Source organism: Pongo pygmaeus, chromosome 2 (genome assembly GCF_028885625.2).
Source record: "Pongo pygmaeus isolate AG05252 chromosome 2, NHGRI_mPonPyg2-v2.0_pri, whole genome shotgun sequence".
NCBI classification, from domain to species: Eukaryota; Metazoa; Chordata; class Mammalia; order Primates; family Hominidae; genus Pongo; species Pongo pygmaeus.
Window position 1 is genome coordinate 199,195,741 of NC_085930.1, and position 19,397 is coordinate 199,215,137.

At 36.8% G+C, this 19,397-nt stretch overlaps 1 protein-coding gene across 3 annotated transcripts in view; it reads right to left on the reverse strand.

The window, feature by feature from the left end:
• P3H2 (prolyl 3-hydroxylase 2) overlaps positions 1-19,397 on the reverse strand; it is a 164,968-nt gene that overhangs the window by 29,033 nt on the left and 116,538 nt on the right. For 2 of the 3 annotated variants that reach the window (XM_054482456.2, XM_063662557.1), the window contains exons 2-6: positions 8,864-9,016; positions 7,660-7,849; positions 2,466-2,597; positions 1,084-1,226; positions 355-444 (exon numbers count right to left, since the gene is read on the reverse strand). In XM_054482456.2, the coding sequence (XP_054338431.1) occupies positions 355-444; positions 1,084-1,226; positions 2,466-2,597; positions 7,660-7,849; positions 8,864-9,016 (708 nt within the window). Of the gene's footprint in view, positions 1-354; positions 445-1,083; positions 1,227-2,465; positions 2,598-7,659; positions 7,850-8,863; positions 9,017-11,564; positions 11,638-19,397 lie in introns of those variants that run through there. The other variant, XM_063662556.1, reaches the window with a different exon arrangement.

Below are 19,397 nucleotides of genomic sequence, written 5' to 3' on the forward strand. Positions count from 1 at the left end.
AAAAAAAAAATTGGCCGGGCATCGTGGTGCATGCCTGTAATCCCAGCTACTCGGGAGGCTGAGGCAGGAGAATCGCTTGAGTCCAGGAGGTGGAGGTTGCAGTGAGCCAAGATCACGCCACTGCACTCCAGCCTGGGCGACAAGAGTGAGACTCCATCTCAAAATAAATAAATAAATAAATAAAGTTCATCAGATATATTGAGTAAATATCTCCCACCCCCAATTTTTACCTCAAGGAGGGCATCAAAATCTTAGCTTTTTGAGGTAAATGGCAAAAATGGAGGCAGGTAATAAAAACATGAAAAGGATTCCACTGAATCATTATTTCAATAAACATTTCCTCTTTCCTCTTACCGGTTCAGTGTATGAAAACCCCAGACCTTCTGCAGCTGATTTTATCAGCTCAGATTCCAGCTTATGACGTTTCACAAACATTGTCAAATCCTAGAGAAAAAGAAGTAAAGAAAGACATTTTTTATTTAAATAACAGGTAAGAGATATGATAAATGTTCAGGTGGCAATGTTTTCATTAGATAGTCACAAATGAGCTAACAAATATTCAGAGCTGCAAGACTTGGCCCCATCTCAACATACTTTCACACGCTAGCATGTATGAATAAAAATGTGCTTCAGGCGTAAATAAAGTTTGAAAGAACCGAGTTCAACAACCTTTGCTAAATTGTTAGATATCTTTAAGACCAGTGTTATATTTTTATCAACTCTCCCCCGAACACATGCAGAATCAAGAATTTCTTTTCAGGCCAGGCGTGGTGGCTCACGCCTGTAATCCCAGCACTTTGGGAGGCCGAGGCGGGCAGATCACCTGAGGTCGGGAGTTCGAGACCAGTCTGACCAATATGGAGAAACCCCATCTCTACTAAAAACAAATCAAAATTAGCCGGGCGTGGTGGCACGTGCCTGTAATCCCAGCTACTAGGGAGGCTGAGGCAGCAGAATCACTTGAACCTGGGAGGCAGAGGTTGCGGTGAGCCAAGACTGCACCATTGCACTCTAGCCTGGGCAACAAGAGCGAAACTCTGTCTTAAAAAAAAAAAGAATTTCTTTTCAAAACATTGGTCTCACCTCTCTGGCCTCAATGGATGCTGGGTCAATGCTATCATCCAGCAAACTCTCATAGTAATCCACATTGTCTAGGACATCCTCATCATCTGGATGGCACAGAAGATAGGCCTTGGCACACTCCAGGGCTTTCACATACTCACCAACTGAAAGACAAAGGAGTTGCAGCATTAGAGTCAGCCTAGTTCTGTCCAAAGGATTTTAAAGGGAGGCCATCAACATGTCTACAGAGGTCAGCATTAAACATGAATAAGAGGGAAGATAAATTGAGGCTCAGCAGAGAAAGCAGAAACAGTCACAGGTAAAAGGAAGGACATGATTTCAGTTATTCAAAAGTTATTACCTTTGGTCTGCTTTGGTGCTAGTTGTTTTGTGCAAATCGTCAAGTTTCTATCTGAAGCTGTTTTGACAACTTTTCTTATTTAACACAGATAAACAGCAGAATTGTATGACTTAATTCTGATTTTTGTACTGAGTTTGGGTTAAGTAAATATCCTAAAGGTGATCTTTGCAACAGTAATGTACCATTTTATAGATAATGTATGAGTAATATAAGTGCTTTTAAAATGTTATTTTTCATTGCTGCAGCTTGTGGTAAACTGGTACTTCAATGCAGAGTCCTTCATAGAGTCCCAGATGTTCTGGAGGAAGCCCCTTAAATCCTTCACTATACAATTATAGCTCATCCAACAGTAGCAAACTACTAAAAGGAACTAACAAGGATGTTTCCAATATAAACTTTTCATTATAGAAATATTTAGCTATTACAAGGGAAATTTTAAATGTCTGTATGCTTTGTTTTCAGATAGGTCACAACATTGTATTTCTTCTAATGGAAATTTACAATATATGTATGTGTGTATATATATATATGTGTGTGTGTGTGCATGTATGTGTGTATAATAAATACATACACACACACACACATATATATATACTCTGAGATGACTCTGATTTTTAAAAAGAATGATAAAAATTAAGCAACTCTCTCATCTTTGATTCACTGTTGATGACTTGAGCACATGATTCATTGTGTGCCATCAATGCCAGGATAATAAATAATGTTTTGTTTTTGCAAAGGAAGAGGATTTTGCAAAGTTCCTTTTAAATTCAGTTTTAAGAAAATTAAGTCTAAAAAATCATGCAAAATGTCAATCTAGTGTAATTTTCAGTAAATTATCACAGCATTAAATTTTTTACTTTGCCCATTGGTGATGTCCCCTTCTGCTCTTCTTGTCCTTCAGCTCAGGACGGAAGAAATGCATAAATTCCTATTGCTTTCATAATAAACTTAAGAAGTCAGAACACTCAATTACAAAAATGTGATGTCTGTAATGATGAACCACAACCCCCCAAGAAGTCTTCACGGATGATCCAAGCTTTACCTCGATAGTAGGCAAACTGTAGGTAATCATAGTGCAGAGGAAGAAAATTCTCGATGGGTGAGAGGCGGCCAGGACGGGTGGCAAGTTCCCTCACACATTCATGCTGACAAACAAGCACCTGCATGTAGTGATCTGGAAGACAAGAGCCAATACGTGTGTTCCTCCAGGCTGCTGAGTGCCCAAACGTCAATGTCACAGCCACAGTTACACAGGGCATTCCTCACCTCACCACACTCGGAGAGCAAAATTACTATAATCCTCACTTCTGGACTGCAAAACCTTTTTACAAAGAAAGTAGGTGACTTGCCAAGGTCTCCTGGTCAGCGATCACTAGAACGACAGTAGATTCCGAGTCCTCCAGCTCACAGTCTGTTCTCTACACCTCACTTTTCCCTTCCCATATACACTTTTTATACCCCACAGTCCACTTTACCCCACCTACACCCAGCTGAATGTCAGTTTTCATATTTAACAACTTTGGGGCCTCTCTTTGCATATCTTGGATGGCTTGAAGTGCCCTGGAATCGGGAATGGAAGTTCACATGCTAGTAAATGTTAAGGAACAGTTTGGAAAAAGAAACCACCATGGACGTGGAAAATTCAGGCTGAGAAGTGAAGCAAAAGTGCTCTTTTTCTTTCTTAACATTTTCAAGCCAAATTGTCCTAAAGGAGAAATAAAAACTCTTTTTTTTTTTTTTTTACACCTATTGGTCAGAAACCTATTCTACCCAGTTATAAATTAGTCTATCGCCTAGACATTGTATATTCTAATACTAGGGACATTGTATATTCTTTACCAGGACTGGTAAAATAGGGAGAAGGATGTAAACTGAAGGAATTTAAATGAGCATCTTATTTCCTATTTCTCTTCACTCCCCTTTCTATTGCTCCCATTCTTCTTGCTTGAGGGTTCTGAAGTGTTAGGGTCTTCATGCCGCCTTTGGCTCTGGACTCTATCTTATCAAAGCCTGAGATGAGGAAACACAAGTGGTGAATGTCCCAGAGAAGAAAATGCCTCCTACATTTCACCTTGACTGATTTTTACAATGAAGATGGATGTATTTTCCAGAAAGAATGGTTCATTCACGCCTGTGCTGAGTGGGTTCTTTTGAGAATGATGATAAAATCATTTGATCTCATAGCTGTGCAATTTAATTGACCACAACTGCCTTTTTTTCAAAAGGTTCTCTGTTTAGTCTGAGTTTGGCTTGGATCTTGATGATTTTGCAGAGCGGCCCCAAAACACAACAGGAAGGAAATGTGCATTTTCTGGTGTGGGGGAATGTGCCAGTTTTGCATAACTTGGCGAACTGAATCATTTATAGTACAGCTAGTGGAATCCCTAAAGCCCATTGGTTATTAACCCCAGTCAGGGGATGTGAAGGAAGAATGAGTTCTATTTATTTGATTAGCATGTTAGAAATAAATAACCAGCTGTTTCATTTCTTAAGAAAACAAAAACAAACAACCTTCAACTGTTTTCTCCTACTCAACTTACCATTTGCATTTCTATTTACTTTCTAATACACATTCCTTTTAATTCCAAGTGACAAGCAAAAGGTAAAGGCGAAGGATACCCACTAAGAACTCAAAATCTGAATGGAAATATTTTTTCAAAGCGGATATAAATAGCAGCAAAATAGGATTGACAGAAAGGTATCCTTTAGGGTTTCATAGCAGGGCTAGTAATAAATAACTGCATTCAGCAGCCATTTGTATTTTTCCCCAACTGTTAATGTCTAACTCTAAAATTCAAATATTCTGATTTTCTAATACATTTGCTATTTAGAAAGCCAGTTTCATTCCTAATTTAGGACAATTTTGAACAAGACAAGAATTTACATAGTGAGAGCTGTCATATTACTTTTATTAGGTATATCCCTTGCCTCCTTTCTATCTTAAATGACATTGTGCAATTAATATGTTTTTAATAAGTTGGAGTCTTAAAAATTAAAGAACCTGAGTTATGAGATCTCTATTCTTTTCCAGCTACCAACATGCCGTGGTGACCTTGAGCAAATCACTAAATGCTAATCTGTGGGAAATCGTCGGTCAGTTTTCCTAAACCAGATCTAGGACATTGGCCAAAACTGTTCAGTGGCCATTGGTGGAAGCAGGCGTAGAGGCCAATGTGGGCGTGAAACCAGGATGCATATCCCCCCACAACCACAACATAGTTAACTATAATAAAGGAAGAATCTGCCATTCTCAAATACAAGATCAAGTGTAGAGAAATAGCAATTAAAATGTGAACCACACATAAAACTGACATTCCAAAAATTTAGGCAACTGGATCTGGCAGAGATCCAAAAAAATAAAACTTTCAGGAAAATATCCTCAATAATTGAGATCGTTGTATTAAATTTAGGTGAACTGAGTTGATTTTGGGTAACTGGGTGTGTCACAAATTGGTCATTTGTCATATTAATTTTCAGTCTACTTCCTAGTCTAATTTTTGACAGCTATACCCTAATTGTCTCTATAAGAAAGCTTAACAATAATTCTTAACAATAATTCTAAACCTACATTCTCATAAACATGGAGTATTTAACCATTTTAATCCCTGCTATGAGATTGATGGATATGTCATCTCCTTCCTTCCTTCATTCATTAATCAACCCATTCATTTAACCAGTATTTACTAAGTATCTACTATTTGCCAGTACTCTTCTTAGGCACTGAAGATCGAGCACTAAACAGGACAAGGCGTTAGCCAAGAGATAGAAGAAAACAACACTTTGAAGATCTGTAAGTGGAAAAAAGCATGGCATATTTAAGGAATCAAAAGGCAAGAGAGAGAGTGAGAGGGAGAGAGAGAATGAATGAAAACATACACAAATGCTCAATCATGAAAGTTCTTATTAAAGAATTGGATTTTATTCCAAGTGGAATGTAAACCATTTGGGGTGTTTAAACCAGATCTGTGAGCAGAATTTTGTTGTTTTAGAGACTGCTCTGTGGGCATTCGGAGCAAAACCACAACAGGATATGAAGAGCAGCAAGGAGGCAATCACTGTTGCTTCGAGCTGGGGTGGTAGCAAAAGGGGTGGAGGGAGTTAGGAAGTGTTCAGTGCTATTAGGGGATAGCATCTATCCAAGTCTGGTAACAAATCATATGGGAATAGGAATTAAGGAAGATGTTGGATTGAAAGGTAACTTGGTTTGAGTTATTAGGTGAGTAGTGCTTTTTGTTTTTTTGTTTGTTTTTCCTTTGAGATGGAGTTTCGCTCTTATTGCCTAGGCTGGAGTGCAATGGCACGATCTCGGCTCACTGCAACCTCCGCCTACAAGGTTCAAGTGATTCTCCTGCCTCAGCCTCCTGAGTAGCTAGGATTACAGGTGCCCACCACCACACCTGGCTAATTTTTTTATATTTTTAGTAGAGATGGAGTTTCACCATGTTGGCCAGGCTGGTCTCAAACTCCTGACCTCATGTGATCCACCTGCCTCGGAATCCCAAAGTGCTAGGATTACAGGCATGAGCCACCACGCCCGGATGAGTAGTGCTTTTTAGGAAGACTGAAAGCATTGGAAGTTGGGGAGAGCAAACTGATTTTATTCACTGGCATTTTAGTAAGTAAATGAAGTTGAACGTTGCTTTTCATATATGGGTAACTCAGAAACAAATGTGTGCTCAAAATATTTGTGAAAAATTTATTAATAAATTATCCTTTGCCTACTTTTCAATTACGTAGACCTTAAAAGTATAGATTCCAGATTCAGAAAAGTCCAAATATGAGTTCCAGCTTCACTCTAATCACATCACTTAATCTTTTTCAGATAAATTCCTCATTTACAAAAGGGAGAGGAGAGTAAGTAACAATAGTATCTATAAGAGTTGCTTAAAGCATTAAATAAATAAAAATGTTAAGTGCTTTGTATGTTATAATTGTTACATATGTGTTGGTTATTACTACTACTGATAATTAAGAAGTAAATTACTATGAACAATAATAATTTACAGGCTCTCTTTGAATATGAAATATATTAACACTTTGCCTATAAAATATTTTGCAATACTTTCTATTTGTGTTTGTAGATCAGCTTGGTTTATTGTATAAATCTGTACTTATAAATCTTAGGTAAAGTTTAACTTGTTCTTTATTTTTCTTGTCTTTTGTCATGCTTAGAAGAGCTTTTCTGCTGGGCATGCTGGCTCACGCCTGTAATCCCAGTACTTTGGGAAGCCGAGGTGGGCGGATCACCTGAGGTCAGGAGTTCAAGACCAGCCTGGCCAACATGGAGAAACCCCGTCTCCACGAAAAATACAAAATTAGTTGGGTGTGGTGGTGCATGCCTGTAATCCCAGATACTCGGGAGGCTGAGGCAGAAGAATTGCTTGAATCCGGGAGGCAGGAGGTTGCAGTGAGCCAAGATCACGCCATTGCACTCCAGCCTGGGCAACAAGAGCGAAACTCCATCTCAAAAAAAAAAAAAAAAGGGCTTTTCTTCTCCTAATATTATACAAATATTTTCCCTCATTTTGTTCTAACAGTTTTATATTTTACACTTATATTGTTATTACAAACACAATTTATTTTTGTGTCAGGCATACAGCAGAGAACCCACTTTCCCCTCATAAGTGGTTAACTAGCCAATCTCCCAAATTATTCTATAGTGTGCATTACCTACTATTTTAAAAATGCTGCTTTGTAATATATTAAATTCTTATTAAATAATAAAACATTTTAAGTAGTTGAAGACTACACAAAAGTGTTCACTACTACATTGTTTATAATAATGAAAAATTTCAGTCTCTTAAATACTCATCACTAAAGGAGCAGTCAATTAAATTATGATGCGTTTATATAACAGAGCATTACCCAACCATTAAATACAATAAAATGGCTCTACGTACTTACATGAGAAGAAGTCCACAATATATTGTTAAGCATAAAATAAAACAACAAAAGTTGAAAAACAATATACATAGTATTGTCCTATTTTATAAAAAATGAAATAATAACTATAAATAAATACATAAATATTTACATAAGGACCTGAAAAAGTTTGGGAAGACAGTCACCAAAATTTTAACTACATACATTTCTCTACAGGAGATAGGCTGGGATAGACATATGAGAGTCTTTTATTTTTACAATATATTCTTCTATTTTGCTGGAATAGTTTTTTACAAATCGCAAGTAGTATTTTTATAATCAAGAAACAAATAAAATGAAAAAATAAGCTTTACCTGCAATAGCTTCATACAGACCAGCCTTATACCCTAAATACTCATATTCTTCAAATCTCTGAGGCCCCTCACATAGGGTCCGGCATTCTATATCTTCAACGAAATATTCTCTTAGGGCTTGTTCAAAGTGCCTGATAGCCATCTCAAAGTCATCAGCCTCATAATGTTTAACTCCTGCATTGTAACTCTCCTGTAATGAAACAGACAAAAAAAAAAAAAACAAAAAAAAAACCAACCACACAAACAAAAAAACCTCTTATTTTCAAAGAGAAGGGTTTACTTTGACTGAGGATCATCTAGGTAGGTGGGGTACCGGATGCTTGTGCTGCAGAGGGATAAAGAAGGGTTGCATTGGGAGATAAAGAACAACGTTCCTGGCTTCAAATACTTGTAAGCGAGAGGGGTCTTACTGAGCAAATAGATTGCTATGTGATCAGTCAATGTCGTTTTTTTCTAGCACATGCAAGACTGTAGTTTTGAAACCATTTGCCTATAGGTAGGGCCATGTAACAAGTGTAGGACAACAGATGTGGGTGGAAGTGACATTCACTTTTAGGCCCTGCCTGTGTTTTGTTTTTTTTTTTAAATATTTTCTAAAATCTTTCCTTATCCTTTTCTGCAATAATTTTGGAGGCTACATGTTGAGAATGGTGATGTCAAAAATAAAAAAATAAAAAAAAAAGGCTTTCAACATGTGCCTTCAAGTAATGTTTAGTCTATACAAAGAATTACATCACTTTTTAAAACCCCAGTTTGAAACATACAGGTACAACGGGCAAACCACTGGACTGGGAGCTGGAAAATCACAGTATAATCCTGAACAATTTACAGTGGCCTCACCTCCTAGGTATAAAATAAAAGTATCGGAAAGGTTCGGAGAGGATTATAGAGAATTATATGATGTTCTAGTTTTTATCACATTATACCGATTTTCTAAGTTAATTTTTATTTTCTCTTAATTTAAAAATTTTTAATTTTTTAGTTTTTTTATTTCAACTTTTAAAATTTTAATTAAAATTTTTTAAAAATCTCAATTTTTTCATACCTGATCATTATATTCTGTGAACTCTGAAAGTCCAAAAATGTTACTAAAATTTGAGGATAAATTTTATGAGATATTCATTCATAGAAATTTGCTTTGACTCAAATGAAACTTAGGAGCACTTAGCTCCCTGTGGTGAGGGCAGGGGTCCACAGAGCTTACCATGTGTGGCTTGGCTTCTCTGTCTACCAATTGCAATGCTTCAACACCAGCTGTCGCCCTGTAATTCTCAATGTTCTGCTGCATTTCCATGTGCTCAGGGTTAGCCACGAAAAATGTGTGAGCTGCTTCCATTGCTTTTTCGAGCTGGTTAAGCTAAAGAGAAAAAAAAAAATGACCAAATGAAGGCAAATATTTCCAAATCACACTCAGAGAAATACAAAGATCAATCCAAAATCTCACAGTTTAAGAATGAAACTAGCAGCCTTGGGTTTTTTTTTTTTAATCAGACAGGCAATAAAAACAAAATAAATGGGATTATAACAAAGTAAAAAACTTCTGCACAGCAAAGAAAGCAATCAACAGGTGAAGATACAACCTACAGAATGCAAGAAAATACTTGTAAACTATATATCCATATCCAAAAGGGGTTAATATCTAGGATCTATAAGATATATAAAAAGCTCAAAAAACTCTATAGCAAGAAAAAAAGATTAAAAAATGGGCAAAAGATCTGAAATGACATTTCTCAAAAGAAGATATACAGTTGGCCAACATGTGTGTGAAAAAATGCTCCACATCACTAATCACCAGGGAAATGCAAGTCAAAATCACAATGAAATACAACTTCATTCCAGTTAGAATGGTTATTAACAAAAAGATAAAAGATAACAAGTGTTGACAAGGAAGTGGAGAAAAGGGCATCCTTATACACTGTTGGTAGGAATATAAATTAGCAAGACCATTATGGAAAACAGCATGGAGTTTCTTCAAAAAATTAAAAAGTAGAACTACCATAAGATCCAGCAATCTCACTGCTGGGTATATATCCAAAAGAAATGAAGTCAGCATGTTGAAGCTATATCTGTACTCCCATGTTTATTGTAGCACTATTTACAATAGCCAGGACATGAAATCAACCTAAGTGCCCATCAGCAGATGAATGGATAAAGAAAATGTGGTACATATACACAATGAAATATTATTCAGCCATAAAAAATAATGAAATCCCATCATTTGCAACAACATGGATGAATCTGGAGGATATTATGTTAAGTGAAATAAGCCAGACACATCTCACTCTTACATGGAATCTGAAACAGTTGATCTCATAGAAGAAGAGAGTGGAACGGTGATTGCCAGAGGCTGGGAAATGCAGAAAAGGGAGAGACAGGAAGAGGTTGGTCAAAGAGTACAAAGTTACAGTTAAAGAAGAGGAAGAATTTCTGGTGTTCTATTGCACAGTAGGATAACAATAGTTAACAATTATGTATTGTATATTTCAGAATAGCTAGAAGAAAGCATTTTTAATGATGTCACCAAAATAAATGATAAGTGTTTTAGGCAACAGATTTGCTGATTACCCTGATTTAATCATCATACAATGAATACACATATGGAAACATCACACTGTAACCATAATTATGTATCCTTATTATGTGTCAATTAAAAATAAGACAAAACTTTTAAAAAAATTAAAAGGATAAATTATTTCAATGCATAAAGATGCTAAGAACAGCACATAAAATGCTTTACCACTCAGCTTTGAGATATTTGATTCCAAACTTACAACTTTGATTCTCATTAATAAAAAAGAATTTTGAATCACCACTACACAGACACTGCCAACTGTCTCCTAAACCACTTAATACAATGATCTCCATGTAACAAGAAATGATATAATTTTAAAAAACTGGAATTAATTTACGCATTTTAACATATTTTTAAAAATTATTTTTGAGACGGAGTCTCACTCTGTTGCCAGGCTGGAGTGCAATGGCGTGATCTTGGCTCACTGCAATCTCTGCCTCCAGGGTTCAAGCGATTCTCCCGCCTCAGCCTCCCGAGTAGCTGGGACTATGGGCACGCTCCACCACGCCCAGCTAATTTTTGTATTTTTAGTAGAGATGGGGTTTCACCATGTTGGCCAGGATGGTCTCGATCTCCTGACCTTGTGATCCGCCCACTTCACATGTTCACATATGCTTTAGTCATGGAGAATTTCAATAGACAGATCCATTTACCTCACATCAGAAAAATAAAAATTCACATTAGTTATCTTTTTCATGGTAGAATCTAAAATATGCTCAATCCATTTTAAAGTGTGAAGAAATGAAAACTAATTGTTGTTGAATAAAATAAAATCACAGAATGGCATGTAAGATTCAACTGCATCTGCTTTTGACAATTTTGCCACTCAATTATTAAAAACTAGAAGTAGTAGACTCACAAGTGCCCAGTCCCTGCAGCCTTGTGAAATATAAAGAATCAACTCTTAACACAAAAACATAAACTGCCCTGTTTTAAGACCTGACATCCCACAATAGTAAAGCTTTCCCTTTTCAAATGTATTTTGCACATTTTTAGCTACTGTCTTTCCTTCCATTAAATCTTGCCTGAAGTGAGCTCTTCCTGCCACTTTTACCTTTGTCCTAAATTCTGTGCACTCAGAATTATTTTGACTGTCAAAATCACTAATTTGGGATTTCATCTTTCTCAACTTTAATTTTCTCAATCTCTTACATATCAATACAGATAAACATGAATGGTATGCATCTACATAGTAATAACTATATAGGTATAAAGAATGGGTTCAAAATTGTGTGTGGGTTGCATTTATTGGCCAAGTGAACCTGGAAAAAGTTGTTTAAACATTGATGCTTTAATTTTCCCTAAAGAAAAAATGCTCAAAAGAACTACATACCATCATCTACTGTGGAGGATTTTGGAAGGATTCAACCGTGAAATATATGTGAGTGTGTTCAGCAGTCACTACAGCACTAGAAAAAAAATAAATAATAGCATACAATATATAAATGACCTGTTTCAAGGATGTGAATATGCTCCCATTAATGAAGAGTAGAGTTTATAGCTCCCATGAACACATAATATAAGAGGATAGAGTAGGTGCTTCTGGTTGGTGAAAATTTTCTCTGGGTAATAGCCAATCTACAAGTTATGAGTAAAACAGGTTAGTACTGACATACTCTGATTCTATAGCACTAGAGGTTAAAGTTAATGGAACACAAATACATATTTATGTTCTTAATTTTCCTACTTTATGATTTGGCTCAGGATATTCCACCGACTTAGAGAACCTTTGTCCCTCTGTCTTTTCTTACTGAAATATGTCATGTCCTGTAAGGCCAAGCTTAAATCCTACCTTCTCTAAGAGACCCTTTCCCATTCCTGTAGCCATAGTTAGGCACCACAGTATAACCTCAACCCTGTTCCTTTATTGGTGCTTACTATTCTGTACCTTACATATGCATCAGTGTATCTGCTTCTCCCATTAGAGCTTTCTGTGGATATGGATCATACGGTATACTAATCTTTTTATTTTCTACTTACTTTACATACAGAGTATATCTATGATACGTCTTAGAAAAGAGAAAAAAACTTATAAGAAGTAAATCTTTTATACATAAGTTCAAAGGTATATTACATGTGAGTATGCTTCACAAATTATAAGGCAGTGGTCTCCAACCTTTTTGGCACCAGGGGCCAGTTTCGTGGAAGACAATTTTTCCATGGATGGGGTGCAGGGATAGTTTCAGAATTAAACTGTTCCACCTAAGAGCATCACACAAGATTCGTATAAGGAGCATGCAACCTAGATCCCTTCCTTGCACACTTCACCAGAAGGTTGGCACCCCTATGAGAACCTAAGCCCTCCACTGATCTGACAGGAGACAGATCTCAGGTGGTAAGGTTCACCTTCTGCTGTGCAGCCCTGTTCCTAACAGGACTGTACTGATCCATGGCCCAGGGGTTGGGGACCCCTGCTATAAGGTACCAAAAGTTTGTACATTTAATAAAAACTTCTCTGAAATCATCATTCATATTGAGAGCTTTCAATGTGGTTATCACGATGAATGTGATTCAGTAGCTCTTGAAAACAGTCAATGTCGACAAACTGGGTCCTTTTCTCAAATTTGACATTTTGCTTATTTGGTGCTTTCCTCCTTTATAGTCCAGAATTGAAGATACTACCATCTATAAAAAAAGATTCCATGACTTAAGGCTGAACCATACAACTTCACGAACTGGCCCTGGCTTTTAAATTATTTTGAACCAGTTTAGGAAACTAGAATTTGCTGCCAGAGTCTATAAAATAAACCACTGTTTTAACTGGAAGCTTGATATCTCTGTCTTCCATTTTATAAATTAAATACACACATCCAAAGTGGTAAGAAATGTCCACATAAACATGTGCATGCTACATATAATGTCATACGATTGGATGGAGGTTATTACAAGGCTTTGTCAGTACTAGGTTTCAGCTAAGGAAGGACCTACCCACTCCTCCAATGAAACAAACCAACAGCACACTACAGTTAAAGGCTCCAAACTGGACTTCCCTTAAGACCTAATTAAAACAAACCACAGGAGCGAGTAAGTCTAATACGGGGGTAACTCTACGCATTAGAAAAATAAATTGTGAACTAAAGAACAATGGAGAAAAGGGGAATAATCTGACATGAAGATGGTATTGACTTTTAGGGGAGGCCACTGAGATATCAGAAATACTGGGAAAAATGCCTTCAAGAAGCTTTGGGCCATCTCCTCTCAAGCTGTGAAGAACTGAGCAAATATTTTCTCTTGCCAGCCCAGAAGCATGACTACGTGGTAGTCATACTGTATGGAAAAAGAAATGAACATTGACTAAATCAACAGCCTGCTGACGTTCAGAAGTTACACTGTCCTTGAACCTATGAGTGAATGAGGTTCTTCTGACACAGAGTTTTCCATAGCTAGTAATAAAGGAGGGATTGCTAAAGCATGCATTGACTATTCAAAAATCTCCAGTAGCCATCCATTGACCAGAAAACAGATTTCAGACACTCCACACCGTGATATTCAAGAACTCTGGGATTTGGCTCCGGTTTTCCTAGCATCACTTCTTCCTCTCTGCCATTATACCAACTCTTTCCAGAGAAACTGAACTTCTCTAAGTTTTAAAACTTACCATCTGCCTATTCAAGAACACACACATAGGTCCAGTTCTCCAGTCATGCCCCAATTCATTAGTTCCCCCATTTACTTATTCAGCAAATATTTATTTTGCACCAACTCTGTATCAGACACTAAAGAGAATACCTACGTGGTCAAGACAGACAAAGGCCCTCCTTTCTAAAACAAATGTTGACATTCTCATAGAAGGGGACAAATCCCAAGTAAATAAATAAGTAAGGAAAGTAATTTCAGATTGTATTAAGTGCTATGAAGAAATAATGAACAAAGTTGTGAGCACTGGCTGGGACTGGGCTGGAAGGAGAACTCCTTTAGATTCATTCATCACAGAAGATCTCTCTTCAATGTAACTTTTGAGCTGACACCTAAAAGTGGAGAAGCCAGGCATGCACTGAACAAGAGGAAGGGCATTCCAGGTCAAAGAAAGTCAAGTGAAAGGTGCCTGAAGTGGAAAAAGGCTTGATGTGTTTTCAAAGCAGAGCAGAGATTAAGGAGGGAGATTTTAGAAGTTAGAGAAGGACGCATCATTTGTATAGGCTATAATAGAGTTTAAATGTCATTCTAAGTGCACAAGGAAACAGTAAAGAATGTTAAGGAGGGATATAATCAGATCTGATACACATTTTAAAATGATAATTCAAACTTCTTTGTAGAAAATAGATCTTCCTAGCGGGCAGAAGAGCACTGCAGTAATCAGTCAGAGATGATGCTTTTACTTTGCAAAATAATGCAGCACAGCGTAAGTCAGTTGCCTGTTTTACTTTCCTTCCGTTCCCTGCCTCCATTCCTTTCTCTTCGTCTCTATTTTGCCCATCCTTGCTATAACAATGTTTCTCAATTCAGAAGGCAAACACATAACACAAAAGGAAACACTTCTAAAATTTCCAGACATTTTGTGTGGAAAATACGTAAGTTCCCTATTTTCTGAATTAGGATATGTAGCTCAAATATTTTGAATACGAAATTAAGAACAGCTTGTAAGGCACGTGCAACAAAGAAAAGGGGCTAATAATTCTAAAGCACATTAAAACATGGAAAGACCACTGTGTACTTCTAAAATAGAATATTTGGCAGCACTTTTTACTCTTTTGAAGGTTTTTTATACAGAGTAAAACACCAAGCCTAAAATAAGTAATTTCCATTATTCTCAAACATCAACATTTTCAATAAATGAATGAATTCTTTTCTACTTTCGTCACCCTAACTTTGGGAATTTATCCATTACATTTTAATGAAGTGCTATAGTTTTTGCCTTGGGTTTTTTTTACTTAAATTTCACAATATAGTAACTTTAGAGATTTTTAACTCCCAAATGACAAGCATGCAAGCTGACACTGAAGACATCCTGTTTCTAAGCCACAGTGCAAGTTTTAAGCTCTAGCTAGCAGCATAATCACAACAGCTAGAGAGAAAGGAAGTCATCAAATTACAGCATGTATATCATACTAAACAAGAAAATTCATCCTTGGATGAACCTGTAAGATGTGTGTGTGTATACACTCATGTACATATACATGTCACAAGGCATGTTTGTAGACATTTCATTACTTGCTAAAAAGTCTCCAAATTTACTCGAATTTTTGGCAACTTGAGTTAATTTTTCTTCATAGAATCAAATAAATAAATACATTTCTTACAATATGAAAAATATATTAAAAGAATATTCTTAAAATTTACAAAACATCAAATTTTGAAATAAAATTCGGAAGCAGTTTGTTCAACCTACTGAATTAAATGCAATCCTGTAAATTACAGTATTTAAATGTAAAGAGTGGGCTGTTGAATGAGAATTTAATCTTATTTTAGGAAAATCCTAAAGATTTCTATATAACAGAGTCAGATTTTTAGAGTAAAATAATAGCCATATAGCAAATAACTTTCCATTTTATTTCACAATTACTGATGATGTTAATACATTAATATAACTTGTAAAAGGATCCATATTTGAAATTATTTTCATAATTCAGTTACAAGAAATAGCAGTTTATTTCTCTTGACAAATTTATAAAATTAATTTTTACATCCATAGAGAACTACCTAATATATTCTGTTGCACCTTTTGCCTTGACTACTGGGAAGCTCAGAATTGCATTCACTGTCATTTACAGTAACTATATTATGTTGGGTTTCTTTGTTTCTTTTTTCTTTTCTTTTCTTTTTTTTTTTTTTTTTGAGATGGAGTCTCGCTCTGTTGCCAGGCTGGAGTGCAGTGGCATGGTCTCAGCTCACTGCAACCTCTGCCTCCTGGGTTCAAGCAATTCTCCTGCCTCAGCCTCCCAAGTAGCTGGGATTACAGGCACGCGCCACCACACCCGGCTAATTTTTGTATTTTTAGTAGAGATGGGGATTTCACCACGTTGGCCAAGCTGGTCTTGAACTCCTGACCTCGTGATCCGCCCACCTTGGCCTACCAAAATGCTGGGATTACAAGCGTGAGCCACCGTGTCCGGCATTATGTTGGGTTTCTAATGTGTCAAACTAAAGCTGGTATATTTCACTTTTTTCTTGGAGTGTTTTTGTTTCCGTTTCAAAAATCTAACTAAACAAATAGTTGCCTTAGCAAGGAAACTCAGCGACATAGAAAAGGTACAACCTATTTAAAATATATACTCCCATAGTAAGGGAAATTTTTATACAATATATTCCTTTTCCACATCTCAAGGCACAACATTTTAAAATTTCCAGCTTGGAAGAACACATGTTAATTCACAAGTTAGGTGGCCATGCTAATGCAGAAAATGAACTTATCTTTGCATTTATGGAAAGTTACTCTAAAATATAGTCATAGGTATAAGTAACTATAGTTTTCAAAATGCAATTTGGTAAGGATTAAATGGAAATGACGTTTCTAAAGAGTAACATTTCCTCTGTGGAGTAAGTTGGAAAGGAAGAATGAACATGCTTTCTTAAAGTGCTTTCTTTTGCCAAACTGCTTATGCTCTTTCCCTCAATTACTTATGGTCCTGATTCTGATTAACAGACTCCTGCTTTTCTAAACGCTCTAGTGAAGTTTTAGTCTGATATTTACATTTTAATGTTAAACACTAATGGTGACTAGCCACGGCCAAATGAGGATACTCTTAGGAGCTCAGTGAAACAACAGATTCCATCAGCTTTCTAGAAGATTTCTTATCTAAATAGAAACCTTCTTTCTGGGTAAGGAAAACATTAAAGTGAAGAAACAGAACTTTTAAACATACTATTTCCGATTAGAGACTATTAAAAATGAAATGCCGTTGATGTTTAAAAAAAAAAAACTAAGTATTAGCCAGAAATAAGTGTGTGCTTTGAATTAGACAGAATCGCTCAAGTCATCTGTGTATTGTCTTAACTTCCTACCAAGGGAACAGCCAAAACTTGAATGGCTGCTGGGTAAGAAGGAGAGCACATTATCTTAGTGATAGAATGTAGACAAGTTGTCTCTGCCTTGGGTCGAATGAAGTTACTGTGCATGGTTTATTGGTATGTTACTGTTGTTTTTGGTTCTAAATGCTAGGACAGGGTAAGACTGAATAACTGGGCAGGGATCTTAACCTCTGCAGTGTTTGTCCAGCACTCTCCCTTGAGGTGTCAGATGATGACTAATGGTTACCGAAAAGCAGTGTGGGCCAAGACCTTGCTGACATTTGTTTCCTGCTACTGTTTTTGGAATCAGCTTTAATCCTTTTCAAAGTTTATTCTGAAGATAGTTGTCATTAATTTCATACCCTAGTTTTGCCAGCATCCCATGACTATGGTAGCAGTCATTACTTTAACATCTAAAGAATCTAGTTCATGTCAGATTTTGAAAAATAAATAAATAGAAATCCAATGTCTGTGAGTACAGAACTCTACTCCTCTTATACATGACCTCTGCATTGGTGAGCACAATCTAACTTGTGAGGTTGCCAATAATAAAGATTGCATTTGTCATACAGTTTGTATGTTTTGTATAGTTGGCAAAGCATTTTATAATATTAGTAATAAAAATAAGAGAAATAAAAATGGCCATTTATTGAGTGTCTGCCCAAGAGGACAGCTTCAAAAAGCTAGATGAGCCCTTACCTCTACTTCAGACCAGTGCAGAAAGTGGCTGGTAATTATTGACAAGGGTACGTTATGATACAAACGATTATTTATTTATTTATTTATTTTGAGATGAAGCCTCGCTCTGTCGCCCAGGCTGGAGTGCAGTGGCGCGATCTCGGCTCACTGCAAGCTCTGCCTCCCGGGTTCATGCCATTCTCCTGCCTCAGCCTCCCGAGTAGCTGGTACTACAGGCGCCCGTCACCACGCCCGGCTAATTTTTTTGTATTTTTAGTAGAGACGGGGTTCCACCGTGTTAGCCAGGATGGTCTCCATCTCCTCACCTCGTGATCCGCCCGCCTCGGCCTCCCAAAGTGCTGGGATTACAGGTGTGAGCCACCGCGCCTGGCCACGAACAATAATTTATAGCACCAAGTCAAAACTTGTCCAGGGACAGAGTTTCCCCTTAATGAACTTTTAAGGTACAAAAACAATTTTGTTGTGATAACACTGGACTCATATTTTGCCTGGTTTTCATTATAATAAAGGGGGAAAAATGGTGTCTTTCCCTAGTGACTCAATTAAAAAAAAAAAAAAAAAAAAAGTTTTAGCTGGCCATTAATTTACTACAGCTAAAAGCCAGCTTCCTAATTGTTCACTACCACAGTTATGTCTCTACAACCATTAGCAGCCAGATCACATTTTTTCCTCAAACTGTATGTCACAATCATTTGAATTTGTCAATTATGATAGCAAAATGGCAATTAACTATGGGTTTCTGTTTCTAAGATACCTTTTTGAAAATCAGCAGTGAGATAGCTTAATGCAGGCCTGGGAATGATTTTTCTGATCTTGAGAATATGAAAAAAAAAATTCAAAAGTTTGTTGCTGTGTCTGCAACCTTGTTTTGTGAAATGACAAAGCATCAGACATAAAATGCTTGTCATAAGCAACTGGGAATGAAAGTGTGGGTTTATTCCGTGTTTCTCCTGCGAGTCCACATGTTTCCTGAGTAGAATGCATGGGGTATAGAGATGAGGGAGAAGAAGTAATCATCTGGGCCCTGACCTGTTTTAAATTGTAACGATGCTAGGATAACACTGAAAATAGCTTGGCAAATTTGATGATTTGAGGAGGGTTTTAGGGTTTAGTGAATGTACAGATAAATTCTGTCATTACAATTTCCAACATGCTTGGTCTGCCCTCCATTTTGTGTTTATGAAACAAACTTAACATTCCACTCAAATCGCTTTACTGCGAGCAACGCAAGAAAAGCAAACAAGTAACTCAAAAGCCTTTCCACTTGTACCTTTTTGGTATAAATACGCCACGTTCTTCTGTGACACATAAACTCTTGTTTTATAGGAGTGGGAAGATTTACTTCAAAAATTATTTCCAAACACTCATTTCAGCTCATGCAAAGGAATGCATCGTGGCTGCAAGCCAAGGGGAACTTTATTCCAAAGACCCCTCCTGGAGGAATCTTTGAGAGGAGACTAAGGTCTCTGCAGGTATGTAACCCATCAAGCTCACTAATAGGTACTCCTAACCTGACGGG